The sequence below is a fragment of the Bubalus bubalis genome, chromosome 2, assembly GCF_019923935.1.
Source record: "Bubalus bubalis isolate 160015118507 breed Murrah chromosome 2, NDDB_SH_1, whole genome shotgun sequence".
NCBI classification, from domain to species: Eukaryota; Metazoa; Chordata; class Mammalia; order Artiodactyla; family Bovidae; genus Bubalus; species Bubalus bubalis.
In genome coordinates, this window is record NC_059158.1 from 149,716,633 (window position 1) to 149,736,735 (window position 20,103).

General features: G+C 36.8%; 1 protein-coding gene across 43 annotated transcripts in view; it reads left to right on the forward strand.

Annotated features, from left to right (window-relative positions):
* The window catches only part of MAP2 (microtubule associated protein 2), a 301,176-nt gene that overhangs the window by 217,115 nt on the left and 63,958 nt on the right, over positions 1–20,103 (forward strand). For 41 of the 43 annotated variants that reach the window (XM_025278148.3, XM_025278150.3, XM_025278147.3 and 38 more), the window contains one exon: positions 6,340–6,624. In XM_025278148.3, coding sequence (XP_025133933.3) covers positions 6,363–6,624 — 262 coding nt within the window. In that variant the 5' untranslated portion in view covers positions 6,340–6,362. Of the gene's footprint in view, positions 1–931; positions 1,047–6,339; positions 6,625–12,109; positions 12,385–20,103 lie in introns of those variants that run through there. The other 2 variants (XM_044937711.2, XM_045164580.1) reach the window with 2 other exon arrangements.

The following is a 20,103-nucleotide window of genomic DNA, read 5'->3' on the forward strand; positions in this document are numbered from 1 at the left end:
ATGGGAATCCCAAGAGGAAAAGTTATACTTTACTAAATGACATTTTCAGCACACATGTCAACTATCTAGATATTAAATCATTTAGTTAGCTTCTTTGAGGGCTTTGCTAGTTCAAACCATCACATATACACACCATGCCTGCTACCCCACATCCATCTCCAAATTAATCTAACAGATGAAGATTATAACTAGATTTAAGATACTTCAGGCATGTGTACTTTTGTCTTAAACCATTAATGAATGCCAAGAAGTATCTAAAATAAATATTCTAAAGGCATCTTGAAGATGTTGATAAACTGACCAAGGACTAGTCTCTGTTTTCACAGTATGCAGTAGGTTTTTTTTTAATCACAGACAATGGGTAACTTTAATCATTCTTCTGAAATATTTCTGCTTCCTTCAAGTAGGATTAGACACAACAGAGAATTGGCATGTTCCCAAGAAGCTCACTGAAAGCAGTCACTGAACTCCATCCCATCGTTCATAAATATCTTGGGTTAAGGCAGTGAAAGACTCAGCTTCTATTTGTCAGATTGATCACCTTGTGCTATCAAGATAATTGCTTTAATGCTTTACTCCAGTTATTCCATAGGAGTATTTCTTGTATGTATTTCTGTCACTCCCCACTCTGTTCTGAGGTCCTATGTGGCAGGTTTGCCTGAAAGTACCAATCTTCAAACTTCAGTATGTCAGAGTAACTTGTTAAATCTGTTAAAATACCAATTTCCAAGCCCTAAAACCAGAAATTCTCACTTTCTGGGATGGAGATGTGCCATGTTCTCAGTCATATCCGACTCTTTGCGACCTTATGGACTATAGCCTGCCAGGCTCCTGTGTCCATGGAATTCTCCAGGCAAGAATACTGGAGTGGGTTGCCATTTCCTTCTCCAGGGGATCTTACTGACCCAGGGATCAAACCCACATCTCCTGTGTCTCCTGCATTGCAGGCTGATTTTGGCTGGAAACACTTCAAGTTACATTGGAATGGATGATCATCACCGAAGGCCATTTTAGCTTCATGATTTTAAAGCTTTTTTCTCTTAAAGGTATTTCTAAACCTGTATGTTGCACAGTCACTATTATGTATGCAAAGTCTTATTTGGGTCTAGAAGTTTGTTCTGCTTGATGTTATTTTTCGTATGCTCTCAATGGAGTTAGAACTTAAATCTCCGTTCTGTCATGCCTGAAAATTAGGTTTCAGAATGAATCTTCTCTCGTTGGTTGGGTTTGTGTGTGTGTGTGTTCAGTCACTCAATTACTTCTGGCTGTTTGTGACACCATGAACTGTAGCCAGCCAGATGTCTCTGTCCTTGGGATTCTCAAGGCAAGAATACTGGAGTGGGTTTCCATTTCTTTCTCCAGGGGATCTTCTTGACCTAGGAATTGAACTCATGTCACCTGCAACTAGTTGAGCTACTGTTGGCCAAATACCCATAGCTGACAGAACCAATCTGGAGGTGTTAATTTAACATTCAACAACTGTTTGCAGCCTACACATGGCTTAGACAATAAAGAATCTGCCTGCAATGCAGGAGACCCGGGTTCAGTCCCTGGGTTGGGAAGATCCTCTGGAGAAGGAAATGGTACCCCTTCCAGTGTTCTTGCCTGGAAAAATGCCATAGACAGAGGAGCCTGGTGACTATAGTCCATGGTGTCACAAAGAGTTGGACATGATTGAGCGACTAAAACTTTCAAAGATTCTTTTTTCATATTTATCCATCAGTGAAATGAATCAGAGAGTATAGCCATGATCAGTGGATTCAACAGCTGGTGTGAAAAAATCATGCATGTTCTTACCAAGGAGCATTAGATTGAGAAATCCAGGTCTAAGCCTTATAAGGCTTAGGAAACTGGAAGAACTGGAATTTTAACAGCTGGGATTTTGATGAAATAAGAAATATCTGTCCTTAGAGAACTTTCAAATATCAAGAGGAAATTGTTTAATAATAAGAGGTAGCAGAGATTGAAGCTCACCACTCAAGTCTATAACAGTATTTCTGGTGGCACAAGATCTTCTCTTGACATTTTTTCCAATGGTATATCTTAATTGGGAAGATTACTGGGGCCCTGCATTATGTCACATAATAGCCATGATATGATAGAGTCAAGTGAAATATTTCATTCTCATACAAAATAGATATTGGAACTTCTTGGATTTCTTTTTAAAAATCCATATTACAGATATCTATATCCTCATTCATATTGTCATTTGTGCTTAGCCCTAACAGCTAAGATCTCATTGCAACTTATTATGAATTATAACTCAATGCCTTGGACTTAGTACTGTTTTTAAAAACTTAGTAATTTCCTTGCTCACGTTATCAAGCTAGGCTTTTGGGAAGAGGAGAAGGTGGAGAGTTCCAGTAGCTTCTCAGCTTGCTTTTTCTATCCAGAAGATTGTGCAGCAGATGTCTAGCTGTTCAGTGCTTAGGAGCAGGAGGTTATGTGATCTTTTGCAGTATGGAGAGAGGAGAGTATTTCCCTTTACATAGTAGGAATGGGATGTTACAATTCCTGCTACCTCACAAATTTTCTTTTATAGACTTGGAAAGGATTTGCCTTTCTCTCAGTTTTCTTATCACCGTTAATTCCACAAGCATGATTTTCAGAGATTCAGGTAAAAGTAATACTATACATCAGGAAGAAGAAATTAAAGGAAGTTGTGATAACTTTTAACTATGTTCTAACACCATTCTGAAGAGTAGAGATTATCTGTGACCCCAAAACACTGATTGGGTGTTTAAGTGAAATTTATCATGAATGGGTGGTATTTTAATAATATCATGTTGTTATTTTAAGGGAGTGGGTCTAAATAATGTCTCCTCTGATTCCAGATGCTTTTCATTAAAACTGAAACAAATCTTTCCAAATCATATTTTCTGTCAAAAAAGTTTTGCCAGAGCAATGCCAGTTCTAGCTTGAAATCTCCTCAAATGCTTGTCACTTAATAGATAGTTAGGCTCTGTATGTTTCAAAAGCCCAACAAATTAGAAAGTGAAATATGACTAATTACCTGTGTTTGAAGGAGTATTATCTGAATAGTCTCATCAGGAATCCAGATGATGCATTTTAGATAATAAACTCACTTTATTTGTACATCTGATAGCAGTGGAAGTCAGTGTAGCCAGCCTTGCCTTTCTTCTTCCAGCGTTAGTTTTTATCGACTAACTATAAAGAAAGAATTAAAAACTTGAAAGTATTAAAGACTAAGGAATTCACTTTTGAATACCTGTTCTCTTGAAAACAAATTATCATGTTTTAAGTGGATGATTCTCAAGTAACACACTGCTCATTTCAGTGTTGGATTTTAGGTTCAAGATGAAGATTTTTAGCCACTGAGAAATCTTTTCCACCTCTCTCTGGGGGAAAAATTGTGACATTTTGCTGGGAGTTGCAGGTGCTCATATTATTTTATATCCTTTGAATGTCTGTGGCAAGAACTCCCAGGGGTAAACATGGGCTGAAATGCAAATCTAAGTATTTTCCAAATCCTTTTGGAGATGTTAATAAACGTAGCATCAAATGAAGGTTCTGTAGCCAATTACTTGGGATGCTTCGCACACCAGTGCCCTACCCTGAGATTGCCATGTGCAGTAAAAGAGCAAAAGCTGTCAGAAAACTTGTATTATACATGTCCATGTAACTCAGCATTGCCCAAGCTTATTTGAGCACTTTACTGCTAGTGGTCTTTCTCCCAAAAATGTAATCAAAGACTAATCATGAAAAAATGTCAGACAGATTTCAATAGAGAGACATCTATAATTGACCTGACCAGTATTTTTTAAGGTTATTCACAACAAAGAAAGTCTGAGAACCTCTCACAGCCTGGAGGAACCTGAAGAGACATGGAACTAAATGTAATGTAGAATCTTGGATGAGATTCTAGAACCAAAAAAAAGATTAGGTAAAAACTAAGGGAATCTAAACTATGAATTTTAGTTAATAATAATGCATCAGTACTGTTTCATTAATTATAGCAAATGAATCACACTAATATGTTAATGACAGGAGAATTTGAGTGCAGAAGATACATAGGAACTCTATATTATCTGTTCAAATGTTTCTGTAAATCTGAAATTGCCCTAAAAATAGAAAACCTGATAATCTTTTTAAAAGCGATATTAACAAGTCATGTACTTCTTTGTGGGAAAGTTTTTCTATTTATAAGTGTTCACTCTGCACAGAAGCAATAGTTTGGACCATTTAAGAATGTGGGGATCTTATTTAAGCTGTTCTGGTACAGAAAAGGTAAAGAAATCAAGGCACGTAAAGGTAAGGATGCTGAGCCAACAGTCTCACTAGCAATAAAATATTATGATCAAGGTCACAGTTTGAATGTAGATCATTTTTTCAGCCCATTAGACATACGGAGATGCCAGAACAACTCAGAAGAAACACAGTCCTCAGACTCCCAATTTAGGTCCTTTCTTATTTGACTAGAATACAGCAGTGGAGTGGGATCTAGAACATTGCAGAACCATCTTTATAAAAGGTTCTGTTTTCAGATGTACACATGGAGTGGTTAGTTCTTAGGACACACTCCTCCCATTAGGCTCTCCTGTCCCAAACATTGGCTATGCCTGTCTTGGAACGTTCAATCATTTCTCTGTGATACATGGGCAGAAATTTGTAAGTAACTCTTATTATTGGACTTACCAGGTTTTCAGGCTCCTCTTCATATGCCAACAATTCCAGAAAAACAACTGAAAGTATTTCATATGTAGTGAGTGGTGGTATGATGACTGTTAGTATTATTATAATAACAATGGCAAAGGTAGAAACTACTATTTATTGAGCTTGTTGGGGGCTGTGCTGAGTCCTTACTTTGTTTAAATTTGCAACAAAGCAATAAACTAGGCATCATTGTCCTCATTTTACAGATAAAGATACTCTTGCATGCACGCAATTCTTTATACGTCGTCAGTGATGTGGGGATGCACTTTGATTTATTCAGAAGCCCTTCAATCAATGTTTTAAAAACTAAATTGCTTAAATCCTGTTTAAATGCTCATAGGGAAGATAAGTATAACCCTTATGGGAAGCAATTGTAGGGGTGTGGGGAGGGGCTTTGGCGTTGTCAAATTAGTTCAAATGAGTTAACTCGTGTAGTTCTTGGTATGAACAGAAAATTAGAATAGGGACCTTAGAATAGCATTGAAATTCAGTAAAATAATAATAATAAGATTCTTGCTAGAAATCTGATAGAAAGCTTACTTTCGTGACAGCTTTATTTATTTGTGATGTCTCTAAACAGAACGTGGTAGCTAGAATTGGATTTGTTTTCATAGACTTTTTGTTTGTTTATTTGGAGAGTTTGGGTTGAGTTACTATTTTGGGAAAAAAAAAAAAAGAAAATGTTCTTAGCTTCCATCAGAGATTCTGATTGTCTATGTCATCATCAGGGTGGGGACAATAGACCATCAGTGAAGCTACATTGCTGGCAACAGCATTTCAAAACAGTGATGTATCACTTCTTGTCAACTACATCTGTAAATTTAGTGGCTTCAGCATATAAGTGAAGGCTGTGCAGTACCTACTGTTGCCTTATTAACACATGCAGAATACCTACTCCATGACTTATTCAAACTTTACTATAATTTATGGCCACCTAATGAATATTAATGACTTAACTGAATTGACTTAACTGTGACATAATACTGTAAGTTGTGACATAGGCCTAATATATTTATTCTCTATGTAAGATTTATACCAAGAGAAAATGCCATTCCCTTTTTAATCTATAGATAGAGCTTAGAAAAGTTTGCTGAAAAATTAAGTCAAAACTCTCTTTCTCTTAATATTCAGTATCCAGAAAGATATATCTTCCTCTGGTTTGAATTAAACGTCTTTGAAATTGAAAGGACTAATATACTGACCATTGTCTTTTCTAGATTTCACAGAGGGTTGTGGTTTTAAAGAGTATTTGGAATAATCTTCCATAATCCAGCATGTCCCGTGAGCCATTCTTTTCCCTACTGTTTTCTATCCAGTTTTCTCATATTACAGATTTTCCCTATTTTCCCTGTTGAGTCAGGGTCATATGTCAATGAAAGTTAGCTCAGATATGTCCTTAAATGCCAAACACTAGTTTTAAAAAATAGAGTATATGAAACGAATGGTGATCTTATATGAAAAAAAAAAAAAATAGATATTCCGGAAAAGATCTGTTAAAAACTAAGGTGTTAACAGTAGCTACCTCTTGATATTAAAAGTGGGTTATTGAATGTGTTTTCTTGACCATCAGTTGCTGGTGAGTTTGCTGTCAATTTTCCCTCTTCTAGTACTTCAGATAATCTTTCTCCAAGGTCATGGCTGCCATTTTTCTTCTTCCAATCACAGGAAACATCCCAGGACATTGAAGAATGGCAGATGATCGGAAAGATGAAGCCAAGGTGCCTCACTGGACCTCAGCTCAACTTACAGAGGCATCCGCCCAACCACACCCACCGGAGATCAAGGATCAAGGTGGGGCAGGGGAAGGACTTGTCAGAAGCGCCAATGGATTCCCCTACAGAGAGGATGAAGAGGGCGCCTTTGGAGAACATGGGTCACAGGGCACCTACTCAAATACCAAAGAGAATGGAATCAACGGAGAACTGACCTCAACTGACAGAGAAACAGCAGGTAACTAAGGGCTCTTCTGTCACCAGTGCTTGCTTTGTGCTTTGAAGTCTGTTTACGCTTCAAGTGAATTAGTTTACAGCACTGATCTTTCTCTAGTGCTAGGACTGAGATTCTAGTCAGTCAAGGGAAATAGACACTGAAAGGAGAGAAAAATCATAGGAACTAGCTTGACATTCCCTCAGATCAGTTATATTCTCAATCTTGTCTCCTTTTTAATTTTTAATTTATTTATTTTTGGCTGTGCCGAGCAGCTTGCAGGATCTTAGTTCTCCGACTGGGGATCAAACCCAGGGCCCTCACAGTGAAAGCTCAGAGTCCTAACCTCTGGACCACCATGGAATTTCCATTTACCACCTTAATTTTAGTAGACAAATGGCTTGGTGTGTGTGTTGCTAATAACTGTCAGCATTTTAAATCACTGAAAAAAAAAACTTCACTAACTGGGATTCTCTTGAATGATATTGGACTTAAATCTGATTAATTGATAAGATGCACATTTACTTTTTAGGGCAGGAAGAAATGTAGTCTGTCTCCCAGCCGTAAAAAGGAGAAAAGAAAGGAAACCAGCACCTGCATACACGGGAACCATTTAATACTTCTTTGGATAGCTTTTTAGAACTAATATACAGATGCTTAAAGGATAACAGAATATAATTTAATCTTAAAGTATGATTTCTACCACAGGTTTGTTGATGATATTGTCATTAATGGCTTAGAGAAACATTCAGTTCAGCTCAGTCTCTCAGTCACGTCCGACACTTTGCTATCCCACAGACTGCAGCACATTAGTCTGCTCTATAGTGTTCTTTATCATTATTTTCCTTTTCTCTGTAATTCAGAATTTAATGTATTTGAAGACAGTAATTTGCTGTCCAAATGCTACTCCCTGCTACTCCAAAAACAGTAAGTAAACTGCTAGTAAGAATAGCTCTGTCTGCTTCAAGATCATCCCTTACTTATTCAAGGATTAGTTTTCTACAGTCGATTGGTTAGCTACACATCCACTGTACACTCAGTTCAAATAATATATTTAAATTTTAATGGGCAAGTATGAAAGGCATTTCAAATAACTGAAATTACATACATACATACAGTGTGATTCTTTTCATTTAACAAACTACTGTTGAACATTTTCTACATATAAGCTGTGCCAGGACGAGTGCAAAGAATGGGCTCTGGACTTCCCAGAGCAGTTGATCTAGTGGCACACATGAGACCTGTGTGTACAGTTAATTCAAATACAGAACACAGAACATTAAGTGACACATGAGCAGTATAGAAAGGCAAAGTTGAAGAGGGGTCGTTTCCAAACTAAGTTCCCAAATCATGTACAGAAGCATCTTGAGGTTCCACAGCAGACGCACAAGAGTGTGGCAGAGTGTTTTTAAATACCCAGATGAAATTCTGTGATATTCAATAGCTGTCAGATACTGCATGAACTATTCATTTAAGATAGTTTGATTTCAACATTAGGTCGTACCACATTCTTCTTCATGATGTCCTGTCTTTTTGAAGCTGGGATTTGGGGGTCTTTTCGAAGTTACTGTGATAAAAAAGCAAATACCCTGTAGAAATGTATGTGGAACAGAAAAAAGAGAGTGGTAGTGTCCAAGCTAATTCAAGGATTTGAAAAGCTGTGCAGTGCCCTATAGACACCCATGTCCCATTAGTAAGAAATTGTGGATAAGAATGAAATAAAAATACTGTTTTTACTTTTCATGGTTACAGGGAAGATTAAATGAGATAGAGTATATAAAGTAAATGACTCAAGAAATACTGTCTATTAAGTACCATTGTTATTGTGATTATCAGTGGTGGTAGTGGTGTTCATATAGACAACAGGACACCCTCGATCAGGAACTATTTTTCTACAGTCAAGTGTAATACAATTTGAAGAGGGTGTGACTTGGGTATCAGAGAACTAACTGGGAAAATTTTGAAGCGATTGAGGCATGAGGAGTTGAGAACATGTTAGAAAAAAATGATTGTGAGAATAAAGGAGATAATGTGAGAAACCAAGATTTTTCTCATCATTGTCCCCTGTAGCACTTGACATTATACCTCAAGGACTCAATAAATGTGTGTTGAGTGAGTAATTGAGTGAATGGTACAAAAAGAAGAAAGTTCTTTTCAAATTAATGGGGGAAGCTATTGAAAAGCCTTAACTTTGTCTCTTTTTTTTTTTTTTTATTTTATTTGATATTTGGCAAAACTTTGTCTCTTGAACTCTCACCAGTTGACTCTCACTGACTATTATGGAGGCTTATTATATACCCAAGAAAAAAATCACTTGTAATGTGCTTGGTCAAGCAGGAGAGAACCAAGATCACTCACTATTTCATTTTTTTCAGTAGTCTTAATTAAGTATTTGAGAGCATCAGAAAAAAATCTATTTGTCAGGTCAGTGTGGCCTTGCCAACTTCTTTGAGAAAATAACATAAATTAAAAAGAAACTAACAGATGGTTCTTTAAATTGTGGGTTCAAGACCGTCCAGAGTTAATTTTGAATTCAGCTTAACATATATCAAATGAATATTACATTACCTTTGGTAGACTGATTATGTAAATTTTAAATGTATATTCATAGTGACAAAGGTTGTAAACAGTGATGTTTTCAGTCCCAACGATGATGTAATTTTAAACCAGCCTCCCTCCAGAAAAAAGAGACTGAGTATTGAATCCATCAATCATCCATGTATGGAAAGCAGCAGGAGAGGAAAAATGTAAATTGTTAACTTCTCACGACTGAGCGACTTCACTTTCACTTTTCACTTTCATGCATTGGAGAAGGAAATGGCAACCCACTCCAGTGTTCTTGCCTGGAGAATCCCAGGGACGGGGGAGCCTGGTGGGCTGCCGTCTCTGGGGTCGCACAGAGTCGGACACAACTGAAGTGACGCAGCAGCAGCAGCATACCTACAGAGGATTTTTCAGTGATAAGTTAATGTACAATTAAATTTCTCTCCAAACTTTAGCTTAATAAAATAATAAATTGTATTATCGATGGGTTATATATAATTGTTCCACAAATTGCAAGCAAAAATCATCCCCAGTAAAAAAGGAATATTCTTAAATCTTAGATATGATCTTTAAAAATGCTATCCTTTGATAATGGAGACCATTGATTGAGCAGGCATTATATTTTGAGGTGATTATTTGAGTGAGGACCAGGTTATACATTACCCCACTCTCTCATCATTTCATGTAATTTATCAGTATATTGCAATTTCTCCTATATGGATGTTTTTCAGGATTTTGTGAACATGAAACATTTCCCATGACATCCTCAGCTATCTGTTACAATGTCCAGACCATGGCTGATCGAAGCCAAAGATCTTTCTTCTACTTTTCTTTTCTTCTACTTGCATTCTTAGAAATAAATCTTTTCCCCAACATTGTTAATTCATCTCTATAAACAAAATCACATAAATGAATTGCAATCATCAACTCTCCCTCCTCTTTCCTTCATCAGAGGGCACTTACTTTAACCAAAGGTCTGCCTCATTCTCTCTCATCCACCACTTTCAGTGTTCACCTTCATGTCTGGACCATAATAACTTTTTAATTTTTGAAGGTGCAAGGCCATGTCAGCTTACCTTTGATCTTATGCACTAAGATGGTGGGAGAGGAAGCAGCGGGGAGGGGTTGCACAGAAAATGCTGGAAGGAAATGACACTTTATATTTAATTTACAACTTAGATTCTTGTCTCTTTCCTTACAATTTAAAGCTAATCCATAGAAAGGTAGGTAGAGTTATATACTCACCTAGTATCACATAACTTTTTACTTTAAGAATTCTTCTTACATTTACTTATTAAAGTGTCCTTTTTAGAAGCCATGCCACTGGAGCCTAAAACAACAGAAGAGAAACCATAGAAAATCCATGAAAAATTGAGCCACTTAGGAAAGTTATTTGTTATTGATAAGTGAATACAACATAATACTGAAACAAGTCATTTTTAAATCATTTTCCACCATAGTTAATAAGAATAAAGGCTTGTAATAAACCCTTCTTTTCTTTTCCACCTTATCTTTATTGAGGAAAGCAAACAGAATGCATTTCAGTCCCCATAGAGTTTCAACTCTGAGTGATAATTAGGAGCCTCATATTTAGGCTTCTTATTTGTAGGTGGCGCTCAAATGCATATTACAATTTATATCAAGATAACATCTGGGCTTCCCAGGTGGCGCAGTGGTGAAAAAATCCACCTGCCAGTGCAGGAGATGCAAGAGACGCAGGTTCAATCCCTGGATCGGGAAGATCCCCTAGAGTAGGAAATGGCAACCCACTCCAGTATTCTTGCCTGGGAAATTCTATGGATAGAGGACCCTGGTGGGCTACAGTCCATGGAGTTGCAAGGAGTCAGAAAGAACTGAGTGACTGAATACGCAATACGCAAGACAACATCAAGATAACTAGATGTTATCTTGTAAGATGACCTCTCATATTTCTCCTATTTATGGGTTTAGTGACCCATCCAGGATACTTGGCTAAAGCCAGCACACAGGTCTCCTGCTTTATGGGGCCATGCTCCTTCCACTGCCCCATGCAGCTAGACGCCCAGCAGCAACAATAACCAGTCATAGCCAAAGACAGTTCTTCCATTGCAGAACGGTCATATCCATGTGCCTTTCAGCATGACGGCAAATTTATTCCCAGTTTTCAGCTTGAATGGAGAAAGAAAGGAGGCAATTCTGAGATGTTTACAGGTGCCAAAACTTTGAAGTATTTAAAATGGCACTTTTTAAGTGATTTTGACTATTCTGAGGTACAATACTTTGAACACTGGTTAAAAACAAAAACAAAAAAAACACAACAGCAGTCACAGTGTAAAGTGCCTTTGTGATTATCACAAGTCACCGCCAGGTCTCTTTTTGAGTAAATTTGAAGATTAAAGGTCAGTCTTTCAGTAAACTACCCCTTGATTTCCCAAGGGTTGCAGTGTTTCTCCAGCATTTCTGGGGCATTTCTCCAGATCTGCTCCCACCAAAGCACTGAGATCTGTAAGGCCCTTCAGGGTTATCAGTCACTTTTTCCAGAGCTTTCCAATGGAGATGCACCTTCTAAAGTTCAACGCGCCCTTTCACATCCTCCTGATTCAAGCAGACCAGTCATGAACATACTTGGATATCTAAGTTTTTTGTTGCTGAAATTATAAATTTCAGACTGAAATGCATAGTGGAGAAAAAGGTTATCATCAGTCACAAGCAAAAATCTGAATATACCTCTACACTTCTCTCTCTCCCTTTCTAATCTTAGAAAATTTGAATCTGCATTTTCTCACCCCATAGTCCCCTCCCTCCATTCCCACATTTTAGATTTAACGGTAGGAATCACCATCCCATTTAAACTATAGTATATTATATAAAATATATATTAATGCACACAGAGCAAAATAGCGCAGAACCATTTCTCATGTGACGTGACTGAAGCCGGCCCCACCACCCCCCAAGGCAAATAAATAGGCTGGCCTAACAATACAAAAGGTTGCAGATTTTCCTTTTCTTGTTGCCATGCCAACCACTCATTGCTCTGGCTGCCATTTCCCCAAGCTCCGCAGAGGAGTGTGCAGAGCAGTTATTTAGCATTCAGGGTGGATCTGCAGAAAAGCACACGGCCTCACCGCAAAGTGTCTGCACCTGGCTGCGCCGATGGACAAGGACAGAAAATGGGGATCTTTGCAATGTTTTCCTTCGAAAGGTTGGGCATCTGGGTCTAGAAAAAGTGAGAAAGACAAGAATTGCTAGAAAAGGCATGAGGTTTGTATTTGTCACGTTTGCTTTGTCCTGTGTGCTCTCTGTACGGTTTGAAGCAGGTTTGGAGTATTAGCTTCAATCATATGTGACTTGCCTTGTTGGTAAATAGAAGGGGATCTGAACCTAATTGGGGGCTGTCTTACCTGGACTTTATAATGAAGAACAGCCTCTCAACCTTGGTAAGGTTGCTTGCTTATAGCAGATATTGCTAAATACAGCTTAAAATGTTTTACAAATTAGAAAAAAAGATAGGTACCAGATACAGTTGTTTATTTAAATGTGCAATTGTAGGTAGTTCTTTCTATAAAAAAATTACCTTGTATCTTTCTTTGCTCTTCAGCCAGAATCTTAGAGTGGAATGTGATTGTTTGAAGCCAGTAATTATGAATCAAAATTTAAGGAAAACTTGGTTTCTCTTGACTCCTTTTAATTAAACCCAGTGACTCAACAAATAAAACCCATGATTTTATTCCTTGGAATTTTAATTGCCTACAAACACTTCAAGTTGTGAAGAGTAAGGCTTGATCTAACGTAATATAATATTTTAAAATTAAGATTAATTTGCATATGCATTTACTCCCATGTATGTTCCTCCAGAAAATTCCTCCCATGCACTTGTGGAAATCATTCTTGTTTCTTTATTGTCTTGTTTTGGGTTAAAGTCAGAACTAAATCATAGACACTAATATATATATATATATATAGATATATATATATACACACACACAAACACATACACACACATATATATAATTCTCTTTGGTCCACTGACACTTTGAAAAATTATTGTTTTGAATTTGAATCTTAATGCAACAGATTTGAGCTAAGGAGAGTTCAGAACTACTTGTAAAAATTACTCTCTCTTGTTTCTAACTGTAAATATAATTTAATAGCATTGTATTTTTCACTTGAGCCTTTCTCGTAATCCTGTATTTTTTTAAAGACCTTATCAAATTTTCTCCTAATATGCTCCCATGTTGTATCATCGTATTTTTCTTTCAATGTATCCAAATTATTTGAGGTTTTTTAAAATCTCCATTTAGAGAAGATTTCTAAACAGTTCATAAAATCTTTTTTGTTTGTAGTGAATAGATGACAATAATCAGTCATGGAAGCCAGTCTTCCTGATTTTTTTTTTTTGGACCCTCTAAGCCTATGTTTCAGTGAGGATTATGCATGACCTTTATATGTCCCTTGCTCAATTGCTAAGAATTCTCTCCTCCCAGAAAATAAAAGAGAAAAACCTTAATAGTAATTTGGAACAAATAAATTAACTAATATCTGGAGAAGATTCTTCATCAGTCACTAAGGTGTGTTTTTGAAAAGTATGAGATATATATATAAATTTGATTATATTGCTTGCATATACCTGAGAAAACTGTCTGTCACTGTATACCAATATCCTCTTGAGGGTTGGCTCCAGGTTTGGTTTTATCGCTACTGGGAGGTTAGTAGGTCAGAGAGTACCTAGCAGTCATCAACACCTCCCTCTTTTCTCCCCAAGCTACTTGGGATGAACCGACTTTCTGCTTCAGTGTATCAAGCCCTCTCATTCCCTCACACTTCACTGCACCTTAGCACATTACATAAAGCACTGCTTTGATTGTCAGGGGAGTCTGGAAATTCATACCAGGAGCAGATGAACAGAACGACGGGTGCTGCGTTGCAGACCTGGTAGTTTAAGCATGATCTGACTTGACATCATGACTCCTGGGGGGGAAAGACACCAAACCGCCCAGTGCCCTCCCTCTGTGTGACTCGCCTTACAGAATGAGTCATGGTTCAGCAACACTCAGAGAAAATAAGAGTTCTAAACCCAGCGACACTGATGAGCAGACAAAGAGGGAAGCATATGTTCTAGGCTCTCATGGCAGCTTTTACCAAGTATGCAAATACTAGGTAATGCTACTGTGCAAATGTTAGAAAGGAGAGTTAAATGTCCACTTCTACAGTTGATTTCATCAATGCTCAAACTTCAGAAAACATTAGGCAAAATGGGTACTAAGGGAGCAATCAACACATGATTCAGAGAAAAACCATGTGTAATAGAGATGATTCAGCCTCAGCACCCTGAAAATTAGATTCAGTATTTTCAGTCCAGGTTTTGTGTTTGGAAACACAGGTCAAGGTAAGGCTGGGAGCTGAGCACCTCTGATTCTTGCATAAGTAACTCTAGCATGAGTAGTCAGTTCTCTATTTGAACTAACAATGTTCTTTTTTGCAAACCTAGTTAATTTGCCCAAGCATTCTGTTCTGGTTTCATTCAAATGCCGCATCATGAAACAAGTGACAGAGGACTCATTTGAAAGGGTACATGCAACAGAAGAGATTATCAGAAATCCATGATCAAAGGTCCAGAACTGATTCATTTTATTCTCTCAAATGAATCTCTTCCTCTTTCAAATACCGCTGTGTACCATGTTTATGTCTTGCTAATAGCCCTGGGTATTCATTGGAAGGACTGATGCTGAGGCTGAAACTCCAATACTTTGGCCACCTCATGCAAAGTTGACTCAATGGAAAAGACCCTGATGCTCGGACGGATTGGGGGCAGGAGGAGAAGGGGACAACAGAGGATGAGATGGCCGGATGGCATCATCGACTCAATGGGTGTGAGTTTGGGTGAACTCCGGGAGTTGGTGATGGACAGGGAGGCCTGGCGTGCTGTGATTCATGGGGTTGCAAAGTCGGGCACGACTGAGTGACTGAACTGAACTGAATAGTGTTGATCGTAAGTGTTTTGAGGTGGAAGCTGTGCTTCATTCATCTCCATGTCCCTTCTGGTATATAATGCAATGCTTATACTCCATCAGTTCAGTTCAGTTCAGTCGCTCAGTCGTGTCCAACTCTTTGCGACCCCATGAATCACAGCACGCCAGGCCTCCCTGTCCATCACCAACTCCCGGAGTTCGCTCAGACTCATGTCTATCGAGTCAGCGATGCCATCCAGCCATCTCATCCTCCGTCATCCCCTTCTCCTGCCCCCAATCCCTCCCAGCATCAGAGTCTTTTCCAATGAGTCAACTCTTCGTGTGAGGTGGCCAAAGTACTGGAGTTTCAGCTTCAGCATCATTTCCTCCAAAGAAATCCCAGGGCTCATCTCCTTCAGAATGGACTGGTTGGATCTCCTCGCAGTCCAAGGGACTCTCAAGACTCTTCTCCAACACCACAGTTCATAAGCATCAATTCTTTGGCACTCAGCTTTCTTCACAGTCCAACTCTCACATCCATACATGACCACTGGAAAAACCATAGCCTTGACTAGACGGACCTTTGTTGGCAAAGTAATGTCTCTGCTTTTGAATATGCTATCTAGGTTGGTCATAACTTTTCTTCCAAGGAGTAAGTGTCTTTTAATTTCATGGCTGAAATCACCATCTGCAGTGATTTTGGAGCCCAAAAAAATAAAGTCTGACACTGTTTCCACTATTTCCCCATCTATTTCCCATGAAGTGATGGGACTGGATGCCATGATCTTCGTTTTCTGAATGTTGAGCTTTAAGCCAACTTTTTCACTCTCCACTTTCACTTTCATCAAGAGGCTTTTTAGTTCCTCTTCACTTTCTGCCATAAGAGTGGTGTCATCTGCATATCTGAGGTTATTGATATTTCTCCCAGCAATCTTGATTCCAGCTTGTGATTCTTCCAGCCCAGCGTTTCTCATGATGTACTCTGCATATAAGTTAAATAAGCAGGGTAACAATATACAGCCTTGACGTACTCCTTTTCCTATTTGGAACCAGTCTGTTGTTTCATGTAGTAGGTGCTAATAAATATTTTTGAAAGTGAGATAAAGAAGAGAGAACCTGAAACTATCACAACACTGTGAATCAGCTGTACCCCAATACAAAATAAAAAGTTCAGAAAAAAGAAAAAGAAAGGAAGAGAGAAAGTATTCATGTTCAATTCTGAGACTAGAAATTACATAAACAAAATAGGGCTACAAAAACTTTGAATATATTTGTATAAATACTGTGTAAGCAACATATTTGTGGGAAAGATGATGTTAGGAATATTGGAACTAAAGAGGCAGATGGAGGAACATGGAAGGAGGCTGGATTCAGAGTAAAAACTGTAGAAGTGTTGACTAGCTCAATCAAGTTGGAATTCTGAAATACTGTTGTAAAGAGAGTGTCATGGAAGGATATAGCAGAAGACTTGTTATGTTCTGCAAATGGGAGTGAAGATTTCTAGTGAATAAAACATATCTTTGACTTAAGATAGAAGTAAGACATCTGATTAGAAATACAGTCTTGATGATGAAAACACCTGAACTGGGAAGAGTATAAAAAATCAGCATATATGACCTTTATGGGACACATCCATAATCTAACAGCTAAGAAATACACAGATATTGAACAACTTTTCTTGTTCATTCTTGCAAAATACAGTCTGATGTAAGAGTTGGCCTCAATAGAAAATGATACTGAAATATCCTGCAAACAGAACTCTAAAATGCACACCTTTGTTGATCTTCTGGCTTGAAGGTGAAGATTGCCTCACTACTATAAATCAGAAGACCACATAAATTTCATTTCTGACAAATGGACAAACTGACTCTTAAAGAAAATGGATGCTCTAAGTCATAGACTTAATTAAAGGAATTATACTAGTTAAAGGAATATACTAGTATTGTCTTGGAGAGATGTTATATATCCTATTTTTGAAGGTCAATCTGATTAATATATCACCAATGGGGTCACAAAGAGTCGGACACGACTGAGCGACTGATCTGATCTGATCTGATCTGAATGTTATTTTACAGTACTTCATCTTTGAGTCTATAAAATTACTTGAAAATGATAAGTTCTTAGGTAATAAACAGCATTTCCCTATTGAATAACAGGGATATTTATTCACTAATTTGAGGGAAAATGTTTCAGTTTCAATCAGACACACTTCTCTAGTTTTCTTATTTTAAAAAATCTTAAAAGCTGCATGTAATTGAAGATTTTTTTTTCTTTTTGACATATTAAAATGAAAGATGCTCCCATTTACATTTTCTAATTTTAATTATTTCAGTATTTAAAGGACAGTATTTAATTAAGCTACTGTTAATTTTATAAGCAGTTTTGAAATGAATCAGTTCTTTGGATACTTTTTCTCCTTGTTGCATTTCCATGCTACTATTCTTTATCTTAAGCTAAAGTGTAGATTTTTTTTCTTTAAAAATTATCTATTGGTTTTTTGAAAAACCAAGATTTATGACTAAAGCTTTGGAAAGATTGGAATAAATCTGTTCTCCTGAGAGCTTTACCAGAATTGATTTTTCTCAAAAAAAAAAAAAAAATTGCACTAACTTGGCTGTCTCACAAAGCATGTAAGACAGTTCTTCCAGGCCAGTTGTCATCCAATTCTTCTGTCTTGATTGTAGTAAAAAAAAAAAAGAGAGAGAGAGAGAAATGAGTTTAAAGCAAGTACAGATGCCACTTTCAAAAGTTGCATTTTAGGAGAGGAAGTTCGTCCAATTAGGATAACAATGATATCTGTGCTCTTGAAAATATTTGCCATCCCACCTTTGACAGTTTTAAGTGTCACCCTTGGCACCCACAGTTTGCAAGTATTTCTAGAGGTATGCTTGCTATCAATATGAGACCCACTACATAGAAGAGATATAGCTTGAGATAAGTAAACAACACTGAAGCAAAATCATCAATGTAAAATTTTATTTCAACAGATAATTAGAGGGTATTTTCTAAAGTAGTATTTGTATGTTATTTGTAAATTTCTGAAGATTACTTTGAAATTACTATTAATTGTTTTTGTCTTAACATAAACTTTTTGTATCCCATAGTTGGAGAGAAATTCATTTAATAGGATGTTTCATGGAATGCATCCATCAATCCAGAATACAAAAGATATTTTTATTCTAGAATAATTTTTGGCATAAATTTTTAAATTTATTTGTCTTTGCTTTTTACTATCATAATAGTATAAATATAATTTTAGACTTGACACTTATTTTCTTACTTAAAAAAATTATCTTCTTATTTGCAAATTCTCTTGATTTTGCTACTCAGAGACCCTGGAAAAGATTCTTAACTATCAACAATTTTGCTTTTTGGAATTTTTCCAAAGAAACAGTCCTCCTTATCTTATGTTATGGCTGAGCTCTAGTTAACAAATATTATTAAAGACTAAAAGAAGGATGACTCAAAATTATCTCTTTCTAATTTTTTGTTTTCTTTTCTATCATACATAGCATTTTAGTTTTCAGAATTTCATAATGTAATTAATTCCACTGTCCCTTTTCCTGCAGTATAATTGAAACATGGTTCTAGGTTATATATATTCAGTTATAATTTGTAATGATAAAGACTTACCATGTGTACTTAGTGACTTAAAAGTCCGCCAAGTCCTTTCAGGACTGATATAAAGAGAATATTTGTGAACAACATTTTATATAACTCCAGTGCTAAAAATAAAATAGGCAGTTGTAAAAGAGAAACACTTAAAATACTTACATTTCATGAGAGACTGACTAAGAAGAATCAAATACAGTGGATGTTGTATATTATTATTTACACATTCATTCTTAGAACTATGTTAGACGCTTAAGCAAACTAATTACACAGAAGTCATGTTGGTCTGTCTGTTTGCTGGTTGAAGGGACACTATGATGTACTGTGACAAAAGCAATCTTCCCACCACATAGTTCCTAAATTCTGTAGGGTTCTAGGTCACAGGCCTCCAAAGATTTCAAATTATTACCTTGGGGATGAGATGGAGCCAACAAAATGTAGCTAAGCTGATGATTTTTACCTTTTTATTGTAACAGTTTTTCCCTAGATGAAATCTTTCAGTTTATAGAAGTAACTGGTAAAGACTCTTCCTGATATATAGAGCACTTACACTTTAAAACTTTGCTCAATGATTTTTTCTTTTTTGGAATCTAGAATGTTTTTCCATTTTTTCATTGTGTTCTCTGTCTCAGACATTCCTGGTTTTGCAAATGTAGAAACAATAATTTCCCCATATGATTCTTAGACTCGCGCTGGTGCCCAGGTCTTTTGAGGTACCAAAAACAGATAAAACTTTGAAGACACAGATGGACCTTTATGCATCTATGCTGGCACATGCATAGATTCACACACACATACACACACATGTGTGCAAGTGCTGTTCTGCACACACAGTACATTTTGTATTGTTTATCACATAGTTACTCTAAGGGTGAATTTTTTCAATCTCTCTTAGTTGTATTGATATTTCATCTCTTCATTAATGTTATTAATAATGTCTTCTGCTACATTCCTTTGTGTGATATGCTTAAGACAATACAGACAGTAATCCAATTTATCTCAAGTCTACAAGGAGTAGTACGATTGTAATGGTTTTGACAAAATGCAAAACCTGAGCATTACAAGGCTCTAAAAGCATTTTATCAGTTCCCTCAGTGCCTTAATTATTGTACTCAATTTATTGATATTAAGCAGTTAGAAATTTTCAGAGAGCCATATTCCCCAAGACATTTCTTTCCCAAATTAATTTAGAATCAATAAAATAGTGCAAGCTGATTTAATTAGTAAATGTTTACTATATGAAATACAAACAACACTACAAATATGCACATGTTACTACATTTAGATCCTCCAATACCACCAACAGCACAAACCTTTAATTAGAATATATAATTATAAAGCTAAGCCATATTTGCTTGCTTTATTTCTTCTGCTGTACCCTTAAAACTAGAAGTGAAATTTTCCAGTAGGTACTGTTTTT